General features: G+C 48.3%; 1 protein-coding gene across 1 annotated transcript; it reads left to right on the forward strand.

Annotated features, from left to right (window-relative positions):
* Positions 1 to 1,873: 1,873 nt before the first annotated feature.
* On the forward strand, positions 1,874 to 20,076 carry CELA2A (chymotrypsin like elastase family member 2A). The gene is made up of 8 exons (XM_002750314.5): positions 1,874 to 1,935; positions 2,226 to 2,314; positions 8,426 to 8,523; positions 9,563 to 9,691; positions 10,188 to 10,324; positions 13,130 to 13,275; positions 15,144 to 15,296; positions 19,976 to 20,076. The coding sequence occupies exons 1-8, from the start codon at positions 1,896 to 1,898 to the stop codon at positions 19,991 to 19,993; spliced, it is 810 nt and encodes a 269-aa protein (XP_002750360.3). The 5' UTR covers positions 1,874 to 1,895; the 3' UTR covers positions 19,994 to 20,076.
* The last annotated feature ends 258 nt before the right edge of the window (positions 20,077 to 20,334 follow it).

The following is a 20,334-nucleotide window of genomic DNA, read 5'->3' on the forward strand; positions in this document are numbered from 1 at the left end:
CTTTACCTCTCTGAAGCTCAGCTTCCTCCTGTGAAATAAGAAAGCCTTTTACAGGGTTTCCCGAGGAGACTTAGATTAAGTAAGGAATGTGAGTGCATCTGACGTCTGTGTGATGCTGGGAGAGTGTCTGCCTGCCTTTTTTGTTTCCCTTCTGAAGAAGCTTCTGCTTTCACCCTATTTGGGAGGTGACATTATTAGAGAAGTACAAACCACTATTCTCTTAGAAGAGGACAATAAGATGCATCTGTCACCCAGGCTGTGGTGGCTCGATCACAGCTCACTGCAGCCTTGACTGCCCAGTCTCAAGTGACCCTCTTGTCTCAGCCTCTGGAGTAGCTGGAGCCACATATGTGTGCTACCACGCCTGGCTAACTTAAAAAAAAAAATTGTAGCGAAAGGGGGGTCTCACTAAGTTGTCCAGCCTGGTTTTTTTTTTTTTTTTTTTGAGATGGAGTCTCGCTCTGTTCCCCAGACTAGAATGCAGTGACATGATCTCGACTCACGGCATCCTCCACCTCTGAAGTTCAAGCGATTCTCCTGCCTCGGGCGCTCAAGTAGCTGGGACTATAAGTACCAGCCACTAAGTCCAGCTAATTTTTTTGTATTTTTGGTAGAGACAGGGTTTCACCATGTTGGCCAGACTGGTTTTGAACTCCTGGCCTCAGGCTATCCACACAACTTGGCCTCCCAAAGTTCTGGGATTACAGGAGTGAGCTGCCGCGCCCGGCCATAAAGTGTGTTTTGATCCACCCAATGAAGCCCTCCTCTGCCGGCTTTCTGCTTTGTCCCATCTTTAGGGTGGCCAGACCCCAACTGTGCCTATCTGCCTGGCCATCGCTATGTGTGCACCTTCCCCACATTATCCAAATCCTTACCACAATGTTGTGGAACACACTGGGCACAGGTCTCTCCCTGTTTCACAGATGGGTCTAGAGGCGCACCTGACTCAGCAAGGTCACACTGCAAGCCCTGACATGGCCTAGAACAGGCTTTCTCAGCCTCAGAACCACTGACATTTGGGACAGGGCAAGTCCTATCGTCCAGTGCATTGTAGGATGTTTAGCAGCAGCTCTGCTCTCTGCCCACCTGATACCAACAATACATCAACCCCAAAATGTCTCCAGACACTGCCAAATGTCTCCTGGCGGGCTGAACCAGCCCCACTGAGAAATACTGCATTAGAACGCTGTGTGTTCAGCATGCCACCTTCATCTTTGCATTGAAAACACAAATCCAGGCCAAGCATGGTGGCTCACACCTGTAATCCCAGCCCTTTGGGAGGCCAAGGTGGGTGGGTCACTTGAGGCCAGGAGTTCAATACCAGCCTGGCCAACACGATGAAACCCCATCTCTAATAAAAATACAAAAAGTAGACAGGCATGGTGGTACACACCTATAATCCCAGCTACTTGGGAGGCTGAGGCAGGAGAATCACTTGAACCCAGGAGGCAGAGGTTGCGGTGAGCCGAGATCACCCCACTACACTTTAGTCTGGTGACAGAGCAAGACTCCATCTCAAAAATAAAAAAGAAGAAAAAGAAAGAAAACACAACTCTCCTTAGTCTTACCCGGGGCGCGGTGGGGGTGGAGAGACACAACTCCAACGACCAACAATTAGTATGTTTCTTCCTTCCCTAACACATAACTTAATCTCTTCGAAACAGATGGAACCCACATTCCAATATGTACCTTTGGCATCTTTTTCAAAGTATTGCTAGGGGGACAGTTGGCAGAAAATGGAAAAAAAAAAATATTTGGACACAAGCTCTTTTTTCGATTAGGCTTTGAGAAAATCCCCATCTTGGCTGCTCCTAGTATATCTCTCACTGATAAGTTCGTTCATAAAACCAGGGCCTTATCCAGGCCCACACTTACAGAACTCCCACAGACACACCATGATTAGGACCCTACTGCTGACCGCTTTGGTGGCTGGAGGTAAGCCCTGTCACCCAGAGTGACTGGTTTCCCATCCCCTGGTGGGGCTGGGCATGGGATCTTTCTGTCCTCCCGTCTCGCCCCCTCCCAACTCCTACTGCATTCAGACCTGAATTTATAAGAAAACTGGAATGGAGTTTCAAAGAACTGGAGCAAAGAGCAGGATCCTATGACCTCTTGGGATCCTTCCAGAGCAAGGGTTTTCTATTGAGGAGTTCAGAATGCAGCAAGTGTAGTTTACACGGTGCAGGTTGCTGCTTCCCAGACTCGAGACCCTTGTCTTTTCACAGCCCTCGGTTGTGGGGACCCCGCTTACCCGCCCAACGTGTCTAGGGTGGTTGGAGGTGAAGATGCGAGGCCCAACAGCTGGCCCTGGCAGGTGAGTTGACCACACTGTACTTCCTCCCTCCCTGCCCCCTCCCTTTACATCCCACTCTGCGCTTCCACCATGGGGTCTATTGTGCTGGCAAAAGTGAGGATTGATGGGGACTCAGAGAGCAGCAGCACAGGCAACTTCACCAATAAGATACATTTGCAGCTGGTCGCAATGGCTCATGCCTATTATCCCAGCACTCTGGGAAGCTGAGGTGAGCGGATCACCTAAAGTCAGGAGTTCGAGACCAGCCCGGCCAACATGATGAAACCCACCTCTATTAATAACACAAAATTAGCCGGGTGTGGTGGCACACACCTGTAATCCCAGCAACTCAGGAGGCTGAGGCAGGAGAAACGCTTGAACCCAGGAGGCAGAGTTTGCAATGAGTTGAAATTACACCACTGCACTCCAGCCTGGGTGACAAAGCAAGACTCTGTCTCAAAAAAAAAAAAAAATTTCTGTGGCCTTGGCCAACCTTGGGAGTGGAAGGAGAGGTGCCTCTTCCACCTACAGTAAGGAGTTGTCCCCTCCCCACTGCTCATATGCAGATTTACAAATATAGTATTACTCCATTAACCAATCAGAGGCTTGCTTACAAATGTACCATTTCCTATGAACCATTCAAGACAAGCTCTGCAAATATTCCTTGCTTTAAGGAACCAATCAGTGCCATTTTTGCAGATTAATCTTTAACTACAGGCAAATCAATGTTACCAGTGAAAATAAATGTTTTCTTAAGTTGATATAATCATAGTGATATCAAGACTAAACTGCCGCATGTGGCACAGGCACAAATTTCTAAGACGTGTTAATGGTGGGAATTTCAAGAGAAATGTGTGAAGTTTATGTTGACGTAAACAAATATAGTAAAATCTCATTTACCTGATGTAATTGGAATGAGTAATTGAAAAGTCGGTTATAAAGAAATTATTTTAAATCAAACATATATGCTGTAAACATTTTATTTTACGCTATGTAAATATACATTCACCAATGTTTTGAGTTTTTAACTGTCTTTTTCATATAAACCAGTTCCCATAATATCTCATCTACAAGTCCATTTCTTTAAAGCAGAGCAGTAACTTTGAGACGTTCACAAAGCAATCTAAGTTATGAGCCCATTCATACTTTTTTTTTTTTTTGAGACAGAGTTTTGCTCTTGTTACCCAGGCTGGAGTGCAATGGCGCCATCTCAGCTCACCGCAACCTCCGCCTCCTGGGTTCAGGCAATTCTCCTGCCTCAGCCTCCCGAGTAGCTGGGATTACAGGCACGCGCCACCATGCCCAGCTAATTTTTTGTATTTTTAGTAGAGACGGGGTTTCACCATGTTGACCAGGATGGTCTCGATCTCTTGACCTTGTGATCCACCCGCCTCGGCCTCCCAAAGTGCTGGGATTACAGGCTTGAGCCACCGCGCCCAGCCCCCATTCATACTTTTATGACATTTCCCCCTCCAATCTTTCAATTTTCTCACAGACACTAATTCAACAGCAATTTTTTAAGAGTCATGGTTATTAGGCCAGGCGTGGTGGCTCACACCTGTAATCCCAGCACTTTGGGAGGCTGAGGCAGGAGAATTGCTTGAACCTGGGAGATGGAGGTTGCAGTGAGCTGAGATTGCGCCACTGCACTCCAGCAAGGGTGACAGAGCAAAACTCTGTCAAAAAAAAAAAAAAAAATCATTATTATCCAGTCTCTTCCAAAGATTTAACTTTGGTTCCATATAAATCACATCTCTTTCTGAACTCTTATTTCACTGGTTACACATTTAATCAAATTTCATTATTGCAAGTATAATTGACATAATCTGCTTTGGGAGAAAACCCAGCTGAATCAGGATGAGTTTCTAACTTATGTAGGAAGAGCAACTAGCAGTCCACTAGCCTTAACCATTCAGAGTGACCCATGCAGCAGCCACTGTGTTTATAGAGGCCAGCATTCATTCACCTGCTTCTTGATTAAGAGACTGTCAGTGATAGACGGGGCATGGCAGCTCATGCCTGTAATCCCAGCACTTTGGGAGGCCGAGCTGGGTAGATCACCTGAGGTAAGGAGTTTGAGACCAGCATGGTCAACATGGTGAAACCCCATCTCTGCCAAAAATATAAAAATTAGCTGGGCATAGTAGTGGGCACATGTCCCAGTTACTCGGGAGGCTGAGGCACAAGAATCACTTGAACCCGGGAAGTGGGAGTTGCAGTGAGCCAAGACTACCTCTGCACTCCAGCCTGGGTGATAGAGTGAGACTCAGTCTAAAAAAAATTTAAAAAGATTGTCAATGATAGAATGATGTCAGATATTTCACAATTTTTTCTTTTTTTGAGACAGGGACTTGCTCTGTCACCCAGGCTGGAGTGCAGTGGCACAATCATAGCTCACTGCAGCCTCAGACTCCTGAGATCCAGCTATCCACCTGCCTCAGCCTCCCAAATTGCTGGGATTATAGGCGCCCACCACTGCGCTCAGCCATAGTTATTTATTTATTTTTTTTTTTGAGACAGGGTCTCATTCTGCCTCCAGGCTGGAGTACAGTGGCTGGTAAAACATGGCTCACTGTGGCCTCAAGCTCTTAGGCTCAAGTGATTCTCCCACTTCAGCCTCCCTACCAGCTGAGACCACAGGTGCATGCCACCACACCTGGCTAATTTTTTTTTTAATGGGGTCTCACTGTTTCCCAGGCTGGTTGTGAACTCCTGGGCTCAAATTACCTTCCTGCCTTAGACCCCCAAAATGCTTGGATTACAGGCATGAGCCACTGAACCTCAGCCTCACAGTTTATATACTTGGCTTTGTGTACTTCTGCCAGTTCCTTTGCTTGTCTCACAGTCCCTCAGTATTTCTTCCCCAGGAATTTGGAAGAAGGGCCACAGTCCCTCTGCTACTGCCCCATAGCATGGGGCACACTTGTGCTGAGAACTAATCATTGCTGCCTACAGAAATCCCGCCTCACTCTCTTGCACAAAGGTATTATTGCCTTGAGAACCAGTAATGTTAGTCTTTGAGGAGTCCCTACACTTCATGCTTCTGTTTACCTAGGGACATTTTTTTACTTAGATAATAGGCAGATCTAGCTGGGTGGGGACTCAGAGGAGGCAAGTAGGACATTCACTCTGGGGGCAAATTTTAAGAGGGTAGCACAAAACTTAGCAGCCAGCCAGGCACAGTGGCACACACCTGTAATCCCAGCTATCCAGGTGATGAGGCCGGAGGATTGTTTGAGCCCAAGAGTTTGAGACCAGCCTGGGCAACATAGCTAACCCATCTCAAAAAAAAAAAAAACAAAAAAAAATCATTTTTCTTAAAAAAAAAAAAACAATAATTTACTAACCAAAAAGGATAATTTTTGATGCAGTTTTTTTTTTTTTTCCTGGAGACAGCATCTCACTCTGTCATCCAGGCTGGAGCGCAGTGGCACAATCTCGGCTCACTGCAACCTCCACTTCCCATGTTCAAGCAATTCTCCTGCCTCAGCCTCCCAAGTACCTGGGACTATAGATGCATGCCACCACGCCCAGCTAATTTTTTGTATTTCTAATAGAGGTGGGTTTCACCATGTTGGCCAGGCTGGTCTCAAACTCCTGACCTCAGGTGATCCGCCTGCTTTGGCCTCCCAAAGTGCTGGGATTACAGGCATGAGCCACTGTGCCTGGCCAGCTATTGTAATTATACTATTAATCACCGTGAGAGGCCTGCACCGTGGCTTATGTTCTCCATTTTCCAGAGAAGGTAACCGGGACTTGGAAAGGTTACAGAATTGCCCAAAGGCACTGAGTTACCCTGGGGTGAATGAGGATTCAAATTTGGTTTAGCTACACTTTGCTGGCCACAAATAACACATATTACCTGGACAAAATTTCACATCTGTGGGATGGTTTCAGCCTATTTTTTAAATTGGGGGGGTACATCCTTTTAAGTAACTTTTTTCACTTTGTCTAATTTTAAACATCTTTTTAAAAGTCAGTTCATCTAAGACTTCTTAATGTCATACAAACGAGAAATATCAAGTGGAGAAATACCGAGTGGCTAATTAAAAACAAGGACATTCAGAGAAAAGGAGGCATCTGCCAACAAACAGATCATCATTCCCCCGCAGTTATAGGAACACTGATCAGAGCAGTCCCCATGGTGCTGTCACCTCCCTCCCCTCTGCTTGGCCATGGCAGGGAATTGAAAGACAGGGGAGGAGGAATAAAGGAAGGGGAAGGGCATGGAACAGCTTCATTAGAGACTAAACAGTGTCAAATGTCACCACCTTAACGTTCTTTTTTTTGAGACAGGGTCTCACTCTGTCGCCCAGGCTGTAGTGCAGTGGTGCCATCCCAGATCACTGCAACCTCCACCTCCTGGGTTCAAGTGATTTTCCTGCCTCAGCCTCCCAAGTAGATGGGATTGCAGGCATGCGCCACCATGCCCAGCTAATTTTTTGTATTTTTAGTAGAGACGGGGTCTCACCATGTTGGCCAAGCTGGCCTCAAACTCCCAGCCTCAAGTTATCCGCCTACCTCGGCCTCCCAAAGTGCTGGGATTACAAGCATGAGCCAGCACATCCAACCCATACCACCTTAAAGTTCTACCCCACACTCGTTAAACTGTCAACCTAAACAGAAACCTTTTTATTTATTTTTTTTTTTTTGAGACAGTGTCTCACTCATTTGCCCAGGCTGGAGTGTGGTGGCACCATCTCAGCTCACTGCAACCTCTTCCTCCCAGGTTCAAATGATTCTCCTGCCTCAGCCTCCTGAGTAGCCACTGTGCCCAGCCCAGAAACCATTTTTTAACCTAAAAAAAAAATGTGACGGGCTGGGGGACAGAGGAGTAAAGTCCACTTATGCAGCAGCCTCATGTTCCTATGAGTGAATTTGGTCTTCAGGGAGAAATAGACCAGCAAGAGACAAGATCGCTGCCCCTGGTGATCTCTTTCATTCTATTCATTCACTTATTCACTCACTTAATCAGTAATCATTTGTTAAGGACCCAGTATGTACCAGGCACTATTCTAAGTGCCTGGCACATAGCAGTGGGGGAAAAATTCATGAAGCTTTTATTAAAGTGGAGAAGAGGCCACGCGCAGTGGTTCACACCTAAAATCCCAGTACTTTTGGAGGGCAAGGTGGACAGATTGCCTGAGGTCAGGAATTCAAGACCAGCCTGGCTAACATGGCAAAACCCCATCTCTACTTTTTATACAAAAAATTAGCCAGGCATGGTGGCAGGCACCTGTATTCTCAGCTACTCTGGTGGCTGAGGCAGGAGAATCGCTTGAACCCAGGAGACAAAGGTTGCAGTGAGCCGAGATCAAGCCACTACACTCCAACCTGGACTACAAAACACAACTCCAGCTCAAAAAATAAAATAAAATAAAGGCTGGGATTACAGGCATGAGCCACTGCACCCAGCCAGGATATTTTTTTTGTAAAGACAATGTATTAATGCATTCTCACATTGCTAATAAAGACATACCTGAGAATGGGTAATTTATAAAGGAAAGAGGTTTAATTGACTCACAGCTCAGCATGGCTGGAGAGGCCTCAGGAAATTACAGTCATGGCAGAAGGGAAAGGAAACACATCCTTCCTCACACGGCAGCAGCAAGGAGAAATGCAGAGCAAAAGGGCTGTGGGAGCCCCTTATAAAACCATCAGATCTCATGAGAACTCCTCACTATCACGAGAACAGCATGGGGGTAACCACCCTCATGATTCAATTACCTCTCACGAGGTCCCTCCCATGGCACATGGGGATTATGGGAACTACAATTCAAGATGAGATTCGGGTGGGGACACAGCCAAACCATATCAGATGGGATTTGGCCACATTGCCCAGGCTGGTCTCGAACCCCTGGACTCAACCGGTCCTCCTGCCTCGGCCTCCCAAAGTGTTGGGATTATAGTCATGAACTATTGTGCCTGGCCTGATTTATTTTAAATATACATTGCATTAAAATGTTTTTTTATCTTGATGGCTGAGGTTTTAGGTGTCTCCTTAAGTTTTGCACCTGCGGTGAATGCCTCACTCCCCCTTACCCTTGTCCTAGCCCTGTTCTTGGGAAGCTGGAGTGCAGGGAGGCCCTGCTCTTTCAGCCACAGCCACAGAGCTCCTGTGCTTCTCCCCAGGCCTCTCTGCAGTACAGCTCCAGTGGCCAGTGGCGCCACACCTGCGGAGGGTTTCTGATCGCCAACAACTGGGTCCTGACGGCTGCCCACTGCATCAGGTAACTGCCGTTCCCCGGGCACTTGGCCTGCTCACAAGCCGGTGCCCATTTCTGAGCTGGGGGCTCAAATGAACCATGCTACATAAAAAAGCCTTGCAAATAACCACTTGACTGGCCAAGACACAGCTGTAGTCAGTCGATGGCTAAGTGTGCTGGCCCATTGGTGTTAGTACATGGCATGGATGGATTGTCCCGTGCCAGGTACTGAAGGAGGAGGAGGAGAGGGGGAAGGCCCAACCTCCGCCCTCTTGGAGATACTAAGTGTGGCCTCTGGGTCTGGAACTGGGTTCCCTTGAACAACTTAACTCACTTCTCAAAGCTTCAATATCAACACCTGCAGAAAATGAGGTAACAGAATTTAGCGTGGATTTAATGAGTTGATTCACTAAAGGGCCTGGCACTTAGTAAGTGCTCAGTGAAAGCTAATTCTAAATTACAGATGAATTATAAAGGCCCACAAGGTGCTGCAACGTTGTTCACTTATCCTCCTCTGTCTGTGACCTCTGCTCATCACAGCTGGATCTCACCGGAGTTTCTGCTGGGTCAGTGTGACTCCCTACCCAGAGTGATCCCTTCTCCCATCTAATTTATAAGGTGCTCTATGAGGTTTTGGGGAAAATAATGGAGGCCTACAATCAGGAGTCCTGGCTTCTCTCTAACTGTGGGACTCTGGGCCAGTTATTCCTCTGTGGGCCTCAGTTTCCCTATCTGAAAAGGAAAGGTGGGAAAAATTCCCTTGAAGGTAAATGACTCCTGTTTTCTCTGCGTTCATTTCATTCCCTCCATAATACCATAACGTTTGTGTTATTATAATTTGTATTTTATGTTGTCATTTATAGTTAGCACAGTAACAATTATATGATCATAGTTCTTACGTTGTATAGTCTCTATTGTAATTAACTGATTGTCCTGGGGAGGAAAGATCCCCAAGCCCCACCTAGTGGCTCACACAGCGGCCAGTCACTTGGATCTATCCCCAGCATTATCTAAAGCCTGGCCTCTGGAGGTGACCCTCTCCCTGGGCCCCCCTTTCTCCCAGCTCCTCCAGAACCTATCGCGTGGTGCTGGGCCGGCAAAACCTCTCCACTGAGGAGACGGGCTCGCTGGCCGTCAAGGTCTCTACGATCGTGGTGCACAAGGAATGGAACTCCAGCCAGCTCTCCAAAGGGTTCGTTGCTGTCTGGGTGCACCTGGGGGTTGGGTTGTCAGGGAACAGGTGGGGGTCTCATGGAGGCAAGGGTCTCAACCCCACCACACTCTGTTTGCTTCTTCTATAGGGAGGGGGAAGAAGCTCCAAAGATGTCTGGGGTGGGGATGGGAGCTGGGGAGGGAGAAGCAAAGACTGCCAGAGGGATCTGGGGGTCCTGCCAGTAAAGCCTGCACTGCCTCGTCCGCTGACTGTGTAGCTACTTCATGCCAAGTCCTGGGGACACAGGGACAGTGCTGCCGACCTCGCAACTGTCAGTGGAGCCGGGCACAATCTCTCCTGCCTTGCTCCTTTCAACAAGGCCCTCTGTGTTTTCAAAGATGCCCTGGTGCCCTGCCTGTCAGGGTGGCCTAGTGTAATGTACAGGGAATGATGACAAGGTCCCAGAGTCCTCCAAAGACCCATGGGGCAGAAGAAGTCAACCCTGTCCTCCTGTTCTGCCTCTGCACTGACCCAGGAACGACATTGCCATGCTCAAACTGGCTAACCCCGTCTCCCTCACCAACAAGATCCAGCTGGCCTGCCTCCCTCCTGCCGGCACCATCCTACCCAACAATTACCCCTGCTATGTCACGGGCTGGGGAAGGCTAAAGAGTAAGTGAGACCCAGGAGCCCCCAGGCCTGGGAGGGAAGGGAGGTGACATCACCCCTGTCCTGCCAGGGCCTCTCACCTAACTTGTCCTCAAAGGGTGTGTGGCTGTCTTGGAGAGGCAGGATGGGATAGGCTGATCTCTGTGTAGGTTCAAATGTCAGCTCTTCCACTTAATAACCGTGACACCTTGGGCACATTATTAAGTCTCTCCATCTGCACTTTTTTCTTCTGTAAAATGTGCATAATTGGCCAGGAGTGGGGCTGCATGCCTGTAATCCCAGCACTTTGGGAGGCCAAAGTGGGTGGATCACTTGAGGTCAGGACTTCGAGACCAGCCTGACCAACATGGTGAAACCCTGTCTCTACTAAAAATATTTTTTAAATTAGCAGGGCATAGTGGTGTGCCTATAATCCCAGCTACTCGGGAGGCTGAGGCACAAGAATCACTTGAACCCAAGAGGTGGAGGTTGCAGTGAGCCGAGATCACGCCACTGCACTCCAGCCTGGGCAACAGAGCGAGACTCAGTCTAAAAAAATGGGGGGGGGCATTTTAATAGCACCTACATCACAGAGTTGTCAAGAGGATTAAAGGAGATAATCGATAGCAAGCCTTGAGTCCAGTGCCTGGCACATGGTAGGTGCTATACATTAGTTGTTGTCACTCTTCCCATGATGGAAAGAAAGTTACGGCCACCATGTGACATCTTCTGTATGGCCCAAGGCTGGAGTTCAGAACAGCATTTCCTCCATGACCTGAGGCCTCTGGAGCTCCACAAAGGCTCCTGCAGTCCTCATTGGACCCTCCCTGTCCCACAGCAAAAGCTGTCCCCTGGGCCATTTGGTCTTGCTACTCAGAACCTGGTTGAGGGTGGGACTCCTTTGACACAGACTCCAAGGGTCAGAGATCCAAAGACCGCAGGCCACCAAGAGGAACAGAGTTCTCACCCTTCCCCTGTAAAATCGCCAGAGGTTGGAAGATTCTAGGAAGGAGATGAGTGATGCTTTTTTCATAATGACATAAACCCACAAGTATAATGACATTTTTCTAGAGGCACGTCCACACAGCTGCACTCGAATAAATCCTCATTCCCTCTTGACCCATGTAGCTACAAAACAAGGACACATAAAATCCTGAGAAGAGCGGTGGTGGAAGAGGCATTTTATGCTTATTAAGATATTAGCACAACCACCTATTTGTCTCCCCAGAAAACCCTGGGGCAGGTGCATTTCATCTGAGACAGTGAGAGCAGGGAAGCATTCAAATGCTTGGCTTTTAGACCCAGCTCTGCTGGTCACTGTGAAACCTTGGGCAAGCCACTTCTGAATCTCAGTTGCCTCATCTGCAAAATGAGAATATTGTTGGTGAAGACTAAAAGAGGTGAAACATGAAAATGCATCAGACATTGCAAGATGTTATACAAGCGTTACTTATTAATTAGAGAGGTCTTCCCCCTCCCAACTCTTGTTGTCCAGGCTGGAGTACAATGGCATCACCGCTCACTGCAACCTCTGCCTCCCAGGTTCAAGCAATTCTCCTGCCTCAGCCTCCCAAGTAGCTGGGATTACAGGCATGTGTCACCACACTCGGCTAATTTTGTATTTTTATTAGAGATGGGGTTTCACTATGTTGGTCAGGCTGGTCTTGAACTCCTGACCTCAGGCGATCCACCCACCTTGGCCTCCCAAAGTGCTGGGATTATAGGCATGAGCCACGGCACCCAGCCAATTAGAGTGATCTTAAGCAAGACGTTTAACTTCCTTTTTTTTTTTGAGACAGAGTCTCACTCTGTCGCCCAGGCTGGAGTGCAGTGGATTGATCTCCGCTTACTGCAACCTCCACCTCCCGAGTTCAAGCGATTCTCCTGCCTCAGCCTCCCGAGTAGCTGGGATTACAGGTGTGCGCCATCACGCCTGGCTAAGTTTTGTATTTTGGCAGAGATGAGGTTTCGCCATGTTGGCCAGGCTGGTCTCAAACTCCTGACCTCAAGTGATTCTCCTGCTTTGGCCTCTCTAAGTGCTGGGATTAGAGGGTTAGCCACTGCACCCGACAGATGCTGAACTTCCCTAGGCTTCAATCGCAAGTGAACGATTCTGTTAATCTAATCCTTACCACCATAGCTGTGGTAACAGCAATAAAGGTGATGGTGGCTTTGTCACTAGGGGCCATTATGAAAACCCTATCTTCACCACACCAGGATATTTTTCCCAAGTAGGGGGCTCTAATTGCCAGCAGGCTCACTTTCTTATTGCAGATAAATGACAGAAAGCCATGGATCTAGCTCAGCAAGAATAAAAATAAAAAGTGGGGGGAATTGTTATAAGGATTTAAAAGTTCCAACCCTTGGATAACATCGAAACAAGGTCAAATTCTGAAAAGGAAAAAAAAAAGTTTCAAACCCAGGGCAGAGATATAGCCAGGCATCAGGAACAGGCTAGAAGCAGGGTCTGAAAGCCTGTAAGAAACTCAAGACCCTCCCTTAGAATTTCTTTTCTTTGTGGGTCTACTTCTTTCTCTACATAAATGAAAATGTCAGTCATGGCCAACAGCTTCCCAGATTTAGGTCCTCTGGAACCGGAATTTCTTAGTGCCCATCTCAAAATCCCAGGGGAGGGAGCTCATTGGCTTAGCTTGAGTCAGGTGTTCACTGCTGCACCAATCAACTGTGAGGACACAGTATATCGACACATGGCTGTTCCCATGTTGCAATGGATGGAAGACAGTAACAGGGAAACCCAGTAGGGGTCCACAACTTCCTTTTTCTTGGGCTTTCCTGCATCCCTAATCCTTTCTCTCTGGTCTCATTCAGCCAACGGGGCTGCTCCTGACATCCTGCAGCAGGGCCGGTTGCTGGTTGTGGACTATGCCACCTGCTCCAGCTCTGGCTGGTGGGGCAGCACCGTGAAGACCAATATGATCTGTGCTGGGGGTGATGGCGTGATCTCCAGCTGCAACGTGAGTACCAAAAATCAGGGACCCTGCTCCATGACAAAATGTGGCTAGGGATAGAAAGAGGCTATGGAGGTCCATCCCTCCAGAGGTCCATCCTCCCACCTCCTGGCAGAAGCACCCGGAAATACGTTCCAGACATAACAGAACCTGATCTTTGGCTGGGCGCAGTGGCTCACACCTGTAATCCCAGCACTTTGGGAAGCCGAGGCAGGAGGATCACTTGAGGTCAGCAGTTCGAGACCAGCCTGACCAACATGGTGAAAAACCCCGCCTCTACTAAAAATATAAAAATTAACCAGGTGTGGTGGCAGGCGCCTGTAGTCCCAGCTACTCGGGAGGCTGAGGCAGCAGAATCACTTGAACACAGGAGGCAGAGGTTGCAGTGAGCCGAGATCACACCACTGCATGCATTCCAGCCTGGTTTTTTTGAGACGGAGTTTCGCTCTTGTTACCCAGGCTGGAGTGCAATGGCGCGATCTCGGCTCACCACAACCTCCGCCTCCTGGGTTCAGGCAATTCTCCTGCCTCAGCCTCCTGAGTAGCTGGGATTACAGGCACGCGCCACCATGCCCAGCTAATTTTTTTGTATTTTTAGTAGAGACGGGGTTTCACCATGTTGGCCAGGATGGTCTCGATCTCTTGACCTTGTGATCCACCCACCTCGGCCTCCCAAAGTGCTGGGATTACAGGCGTGAGCCACCGCGCCCGGCCTAAAGAATTTTTTTTTTTTTTTGCCAATCAACGAGAGCTTGTAAGGTTGCTCAGGTTGGCCTTGAACTCATGGCCTCGCCTCCGCAAGCGCCACATTCTTGTTTTGAGATTCTCCTTGTAATGTCCACCCATCTCACTGCTGGGAAGACCTTCCCTGGGTCTCATCAAGGTCTCTCATGACTGCTATTCTGTATCCTTTTCTCTATGCAGCAAGGGAGCCAAAGGAAAGTATTCCCTGGGTTAGGGCCTTTCTAAGATGACTCATGGTTTTTCTGTTGAATTACTTTCATTAATGGCCCAGTGTGTTCCCTTCAGGTAGCTGCCATGGAAGCCTTCCTGGAAGCCTTTTCTTAAGCAAAAGGAATTGCTCTGTGGTAGACTTAGCAGTGAAGTGGGGATGGAGTAGGAAGGAGTTCCACCACCCTTCAGATCACACTGTGCCCATTATGTATTCTGCCCACATAGACCACACCACCCACTGGAAGACAGAGCCAGTGGAGAAGAGCCTGGCAGCTTAACTCTGGGAGGTGGTCTCAGCTCCTTTACAAACTGCCTGTACAACCTTGGGCAAGTCCCAATCACTCGGGACTCCGGTTTTTCCTCTTCAGTGGCCTGGGGATGCTACAAATATTTCCTTCATAGGATTTTGTGAGGATTAATGAGATAAGGCATAGAACATGCTTAGCTCAACTCTGGGCAAACAGGAAGAATTAAGTGTTGGCTCTTGTTGGAATGATGGTACCATCTTGAGAGGACAGTGACCTGCAGCAGAACAATAGAAATGCATGGAGAGGCCAGGCGTGGTGGCTCACGCCTGTAATCCCAGCACTTGGGGAGGCCAAGGCGGGCAGATCATGAGGTCAAGAGATTGAGACCATCCTGGTCAACATGTGAATCCCCGTCTCTACTAAAAATACAAAAATTGGCTGAGTATGGTGGCATGTGCCTGTCATCCCAGCTACTCGGGAGGCTGAGGCTGGGGAATCACTTGAAGCTGGGAGGCAGAGGTTGCAGTGAGCCAAGATAGCGCCACTGCATTCCAGCCTGGTGACAGAGCAAGACTCTGCCTCAAAAAAAGAAAGAAATGCATGGAGAGCAGTAGTCCCAATGGACAGTTCCTTCCTCTCCCTTTACCCCCCTACAACTCTGGCCTTCCTCAGGGAGACTCCGGCGGGCCGCTGAACTGCCATGTGGCTGGTGGCCATTGGGAGGTGCATGGCATCGTCAGCTTCGGGTCCTCCCTCGGCTGCAACTACTACCACAAGCCCTCCGTCTTCACGCGGGTCTCCAACTACATTGACTGGATCAATTCGGTAAGAACTGGACCAGCCCTGAGCCCCAGGGCACTGCCCTGCACACCCGGCCTCGTGCCATGCCCACCTGGCAACTGAGAACTGCCTCCTTCCTCTTGAGAGCTAGATTGGAACCCCTTGGAGGAGGCTGCAGACCTTGGCAACTGCTGGGCTCTCCCATGGGTGCACAATTTCTATGTCGTAAAACTGAATGAAAAGGAACATAGAGGGTGGCCTTGTCCAAAGAGTTTGGACACTCCTCGGGGATTAAGAGTGGGTTTCAGGCCAGGCACGGTAGCTCACGCCTGTAATTCCAACGCTTTGGGAGCCTGAGGCGGGCAGATCACCTGATCTCAGGAGATCGAGACCAGCCTGGCCAAGATGGTAAAACTCTACTTAAAAAATACAAAAAAAATTAGCCAGGCGTGGTAGTGCACACCTGTAATCCCAGCTACTTGGGAGGCTGGGGCAGTAGAATCCCTTGAACCTGGGAGACGGAGGTAGCAGATAGCAGTGAGCTGAGACTGCACCACTGCATTCCAGCCTGGGCAAGAAGAGGCTGGCTTTAAAAAGAAATGAGTGGCTTCCATAGAAATGGTGATTTTATTTTTGTTCATCTGTGTGTGGCCCAGACTCTACTATCCAGTGCTATAAATGGTTATATTTATCTGCAAAGTCCCAAACCTGATACTTTGAGACCCCCCCATAGCATTAATTATGGAACTTCCTCCCTGAAGGGTCCTCCAGCTATTCTGTAAGGTGACCAACCATCCCAGTTTGCCCAGGGCTGAGAGGTTTTCCAGGATGTAGGGCTACCTGTTTTACACGGGGACCATCCCAGGCAAATAAAGCTGAGCTGGTCCCCCGTTCTTATAAATGTAAACTCAAGAGAGTTGTCTCCTCTGAGCTTCCACACTAACTCATTTTTTTAAACAATGAACACACATTTGTTTACAACAATAAGCATTAAAATTATTTATTAAAAACAACAGGCCAGGTGCCGTGGCTCACACCTGTAATCACAGCACTCAGGGAGGCCAAGGAGGGAAGACTGCTTGAACTCCTCCAGGAGTTCAAGACCAGCCTGGGCAACATAGCGAAACTCTGTCTTAACAAAAAAAATTTTTTTAAGTTAGTCAGACATGGCTGGGCTCAGTGACTCACCCTTGTAATCCCAGCACTTTGGGAGGCCAAGGCGGGCAGATCGCCTGAGGTTGGGAGTTCAAGACCAGCCTAACCAACATGAAGAAACCCTGTCTCTACTAAAAATACAAAACTAGCTGGTGTGGTGGTGCATGCCCGTAATCCCAGCTACCCAGGAGGCTGAGGCAGGAGAATTGCTTGAACCCAGAGGCGGAGGTTGCAGTGAGCCGAGATCACACCATTGCACTCCAGCCTGTGTAACAACAGCAAAACTCTGTCTCAAAAATAAAAATAAGCCAGGCATGGTAGTGTGTGCCTGTAGTCTCAGCTACTTGGGAGGCTTCAATGGAAGGACCGCTTGGGCCCGGGAGGCCAAGATTACAGTGAGCCAAGGTCGCACCACTCCAGCCTGGGTGGCATAGCAAGACTCTGTCTCTGAAAACAATGATAATCATAGACAACATCAGTATTAAGGAGCAGCCATGGATACATGCAGCAGTTGGTGAAAGCAGCCAGAACAGGAAACCCTGTTACAAGAAAGGGGTGCCCGGGAGAGGGCAGAGGAGCCACCATGACTGGTAATGGATGCTGGGAGGGAAGAGGACGCTCTGTGCTGATTATGGACCACCTCAGTTTGCTCTCCTGTAAAATGGGACTTGAACTACACCAGGACTCCTCGACATTTTTAGGCGCTAGAGCAAATGGGAGTTGTGGTATTTGGGGCAGAGACCCTAAAGAAGGGGAAAGCTGGCATCTGACTTCACTAAGTTTAATTTGCAGAGAAGTGTCAAACTGAATTAAACTGACCCTTATTAAACCAAATATGAAACTGCAGCCATGAACATGTGGTCACAGGAGGAAAAGGAAACTGGCAAAATAAGCAGGTGGCCGCTTTCAAGTTTTCCCACTGATTCTTGCCAGCTCCTTGTTCATTTGTCTGTCTGCTGGCATCTTTTTGCCAAGTGGTCACAGAGAATCCAAAAAAGTTTGGAGAAAAATGGAAAATCAAAAAGACGATAGCCATTTGTCATTAATTGGTGCCATATATATATATATATATATATATATATATATATATATATATAGAGAGAGAGAGAGAGAGAGAGAGAGAGAGAGAGAGAGAGAGAGATGAATTGGTAGCACCCACATGTGGAAGGAGCCTGGCCTGAGACTGGGTGAAAGGCTGCTTAGGGGCCTTGCCCAGCCAAATCCTAAGACCCTTTCCCAGCCCCAGCTGCTGTAGGAGTCACCGTCCAGCTGGTCCTGGCAGCACCCTGGGGACCTGAAGCAGGGGCAATTGTCCCAATTTGTTGTCCCAGCCTCAGCTGTTCACAGCATCAGCTGTTCCCAGCAACAGACACAAGCCCAACAGAGCAGGCCAGATCTCGAAGCATGGCCAGATGGCAGCAGGCATCCATGGGGCAGCACACCTCGCAAGGCAGCTGGGCAGAGGCCCTATGTTCATGGGAGAGCAGTCGGGACGGGCACAGATGCCTGGTAATGGGTTTCAGAAGTGGGAGAGCCAAGCAACCAGCTGCCCTTGGGTGGGGGCTGCCCCTAGCAGCTGCAGAGGGGCTAGTGAAATCTTGCAGTGGCCCCAGCCCAGGGACACACTGTGTGCAGCCTGGAGTCACATACCACCAGAGCCCTAGGGGTGCCTGAGAGCACCTGCCCGGATAAACCCAGACAGGTGACAAGCCAAGGTCAGGAAGTGCCAACAAAAGATAAGGGCAGAGAAGTAGAGGAGACAGGTGGCCCAGGGCACTCGTCCTTTCAACAAATGTCCATTGAATGACAGCCACACATGAACCTTCAGCAATCCTTGGCTTTTATTATTTTTTTTTCCAGAAGGTAACACAAACTCTTTGTAAAAATATTAAAAGAAATTAAGAGTGTATCGAGTAAAAAAAAGTAGAAGTCTCCCCTCATTTTACATCTCAACCCCACTCTCCAGAGGTAATCATTGTTTTGGGGTTTTTTTTTCAAAGAGTCTCATTCTGTCGCCAGGCCGAAATGCAGCGGCTCGATCTTGGCTCACTGCAACCTCCACCTCTCGGGTTCAAGTGATTCTCCTGCCTCAGCCTCCCGAGTAGCTGGGATTACAGGCACGTACCACCATGTCCAACTAATTTTTGTATTTTTAGTAAAGATGGGGTTTCACCATGTTAGCCAGGCTTGTCTCGAACTCCTGACCTCAGGTGGTCCACCTGCCTCAGCCTCCCGAAGTGCTGGAATTATAAGCATGAGCCACTGTGCCCCGCCGATCATTGTTAACAGCTCAGTGTGTGGTCTTCTCAACTTTATGTGCATATATATCTACATATATACATAGATATACACTGTCTTTTAACCAGAACTTGAGATCTGAGTCTTTACTGTTCTGTAGCTGTTTTTCACTTAACACATTATCACATTTTACATGTCAGTACATTCGTGTCATTCTTTTGAACAGCTAAACAGTATTCCATAGTTTGAATATAATTAATGAAGCCTTCATGCTTCCTGTTTTTTACTCTTACATTGTGCAATGAACATCTTTGGACATATTCTTGCACACTGGTCTAAGTATTTATGCTGTAGCAGCTGGATCTCCTGCAGTTCACAGCACTGAATCATGAAATTGACAAACTAAAATGTTTAACAGGCCAGGCACTGTGGCTCATGCCTGTAATCCCAGCACTTTGGGAAGCTGAGGCGAGTGGATCACTTGAGGTCAGCAGTTTGAGACCAGCCTGGCCAACATGGGAAAACCCCTAAAAATGCAAAAAAATCAGCCAGGCATGGCGGTGTGCACCTGTAATCTCAGATACTTGGGAGGCTGAGGCAGGAGAATCACTTGAAGATGGGAGGCAGAGGTTGCAGTGAGCCTAGATCACACCACTGCACTCCAGCCTGGGCAACAGAACAAGGTGAGCGGATCACGAGGTCAAGAGATTGAAACCATCCTGGCTAACACAGTGAAACCCCATCTCTACTAAAAACACAAAAAATTAGTTGGGCGTGGTGGTGGCAAGCGTCTGTAGTCCAAGCTACTCGGGAGACTGAGGCAGGAGAATCACTTGAACCTGGGAGGCAGAGGTTGCTGTGAGCTGCGATCAAGCCACTGCACTCCAGCCTGGGCAACGGAGCAAGACTCTGTCTCAAAAAAAAACCAAAAAAACATGTTTAACAGACACTGATCAACAGCCTCTGGAAATAGTTACAGCCCCAACCACAGTGCATAACTGTCTTGCAAACAGCAGTTTTGATTTGAGAAACAAATGAAATCTAAAAATATGCCATCCACACACTTGGCATGTAATTTTTAGGGGTTCAAAGGCCCCCTATCCTGAAGGCCACACCTGTGTAAGGCCCCCTTTACAGGAAGATTCTAATGAAAAGCTGTGATCGCATCTTTTCTTCCGAAACATCATCAGAACTCCTCAGGCAGGAGCGACTGCAGTGTGGGCTGCCTGTGACTCACGTGAATAGCTTAGCCAGGAGGAGAAAGATGGGAACAGCCTCACACAGCTCTGTGGCCAGGTGAACCTGACGATCTTCTTGTCTGTCTCCTGCAGGTGATTGCAAATAACTAACCAAAAGAAGTCCCTGGGACTATTTCAGACTTGGAAACATCACAGAAGGAAAATAGTATCATATAAAGTGATAATATGCAAATCACACCTTGATGAGAATTTTATTATCATTATTCGTTTAGCAATTCACCCTAGTATCCAGGGCCCTAAAAACCAGAAATGGGTCAGGTGCAATGGCTCAAACCTGTAATCCCTGCACTCTAAGAGGCTAAGGCAGGCAGATCGCTTAGGTCCAGGAGTTCAAGACCAGCCTGAGTAACACGGCATAACTCTGTCTGTACTAAAAGTACAAAAATTATCTGGGTGAGGTGGTGCACACCTGTAGTCCCAGCTACTCAGGA

This window comes from Callithrix jacchus, chromosome 7, assembly GCF_049354715.1.
Source record: "Callithrix jacchus isolate 240 chromosome 7, calJac240_pri, whole genome shotgun sequence".
Classification (NCBI taxonomy): domain Eukaryota; kingdom Metazoa; phylum Chordata; class Mammalia; order Primates; family Cebidae; genus Callithrix; species Callithrix jacchus.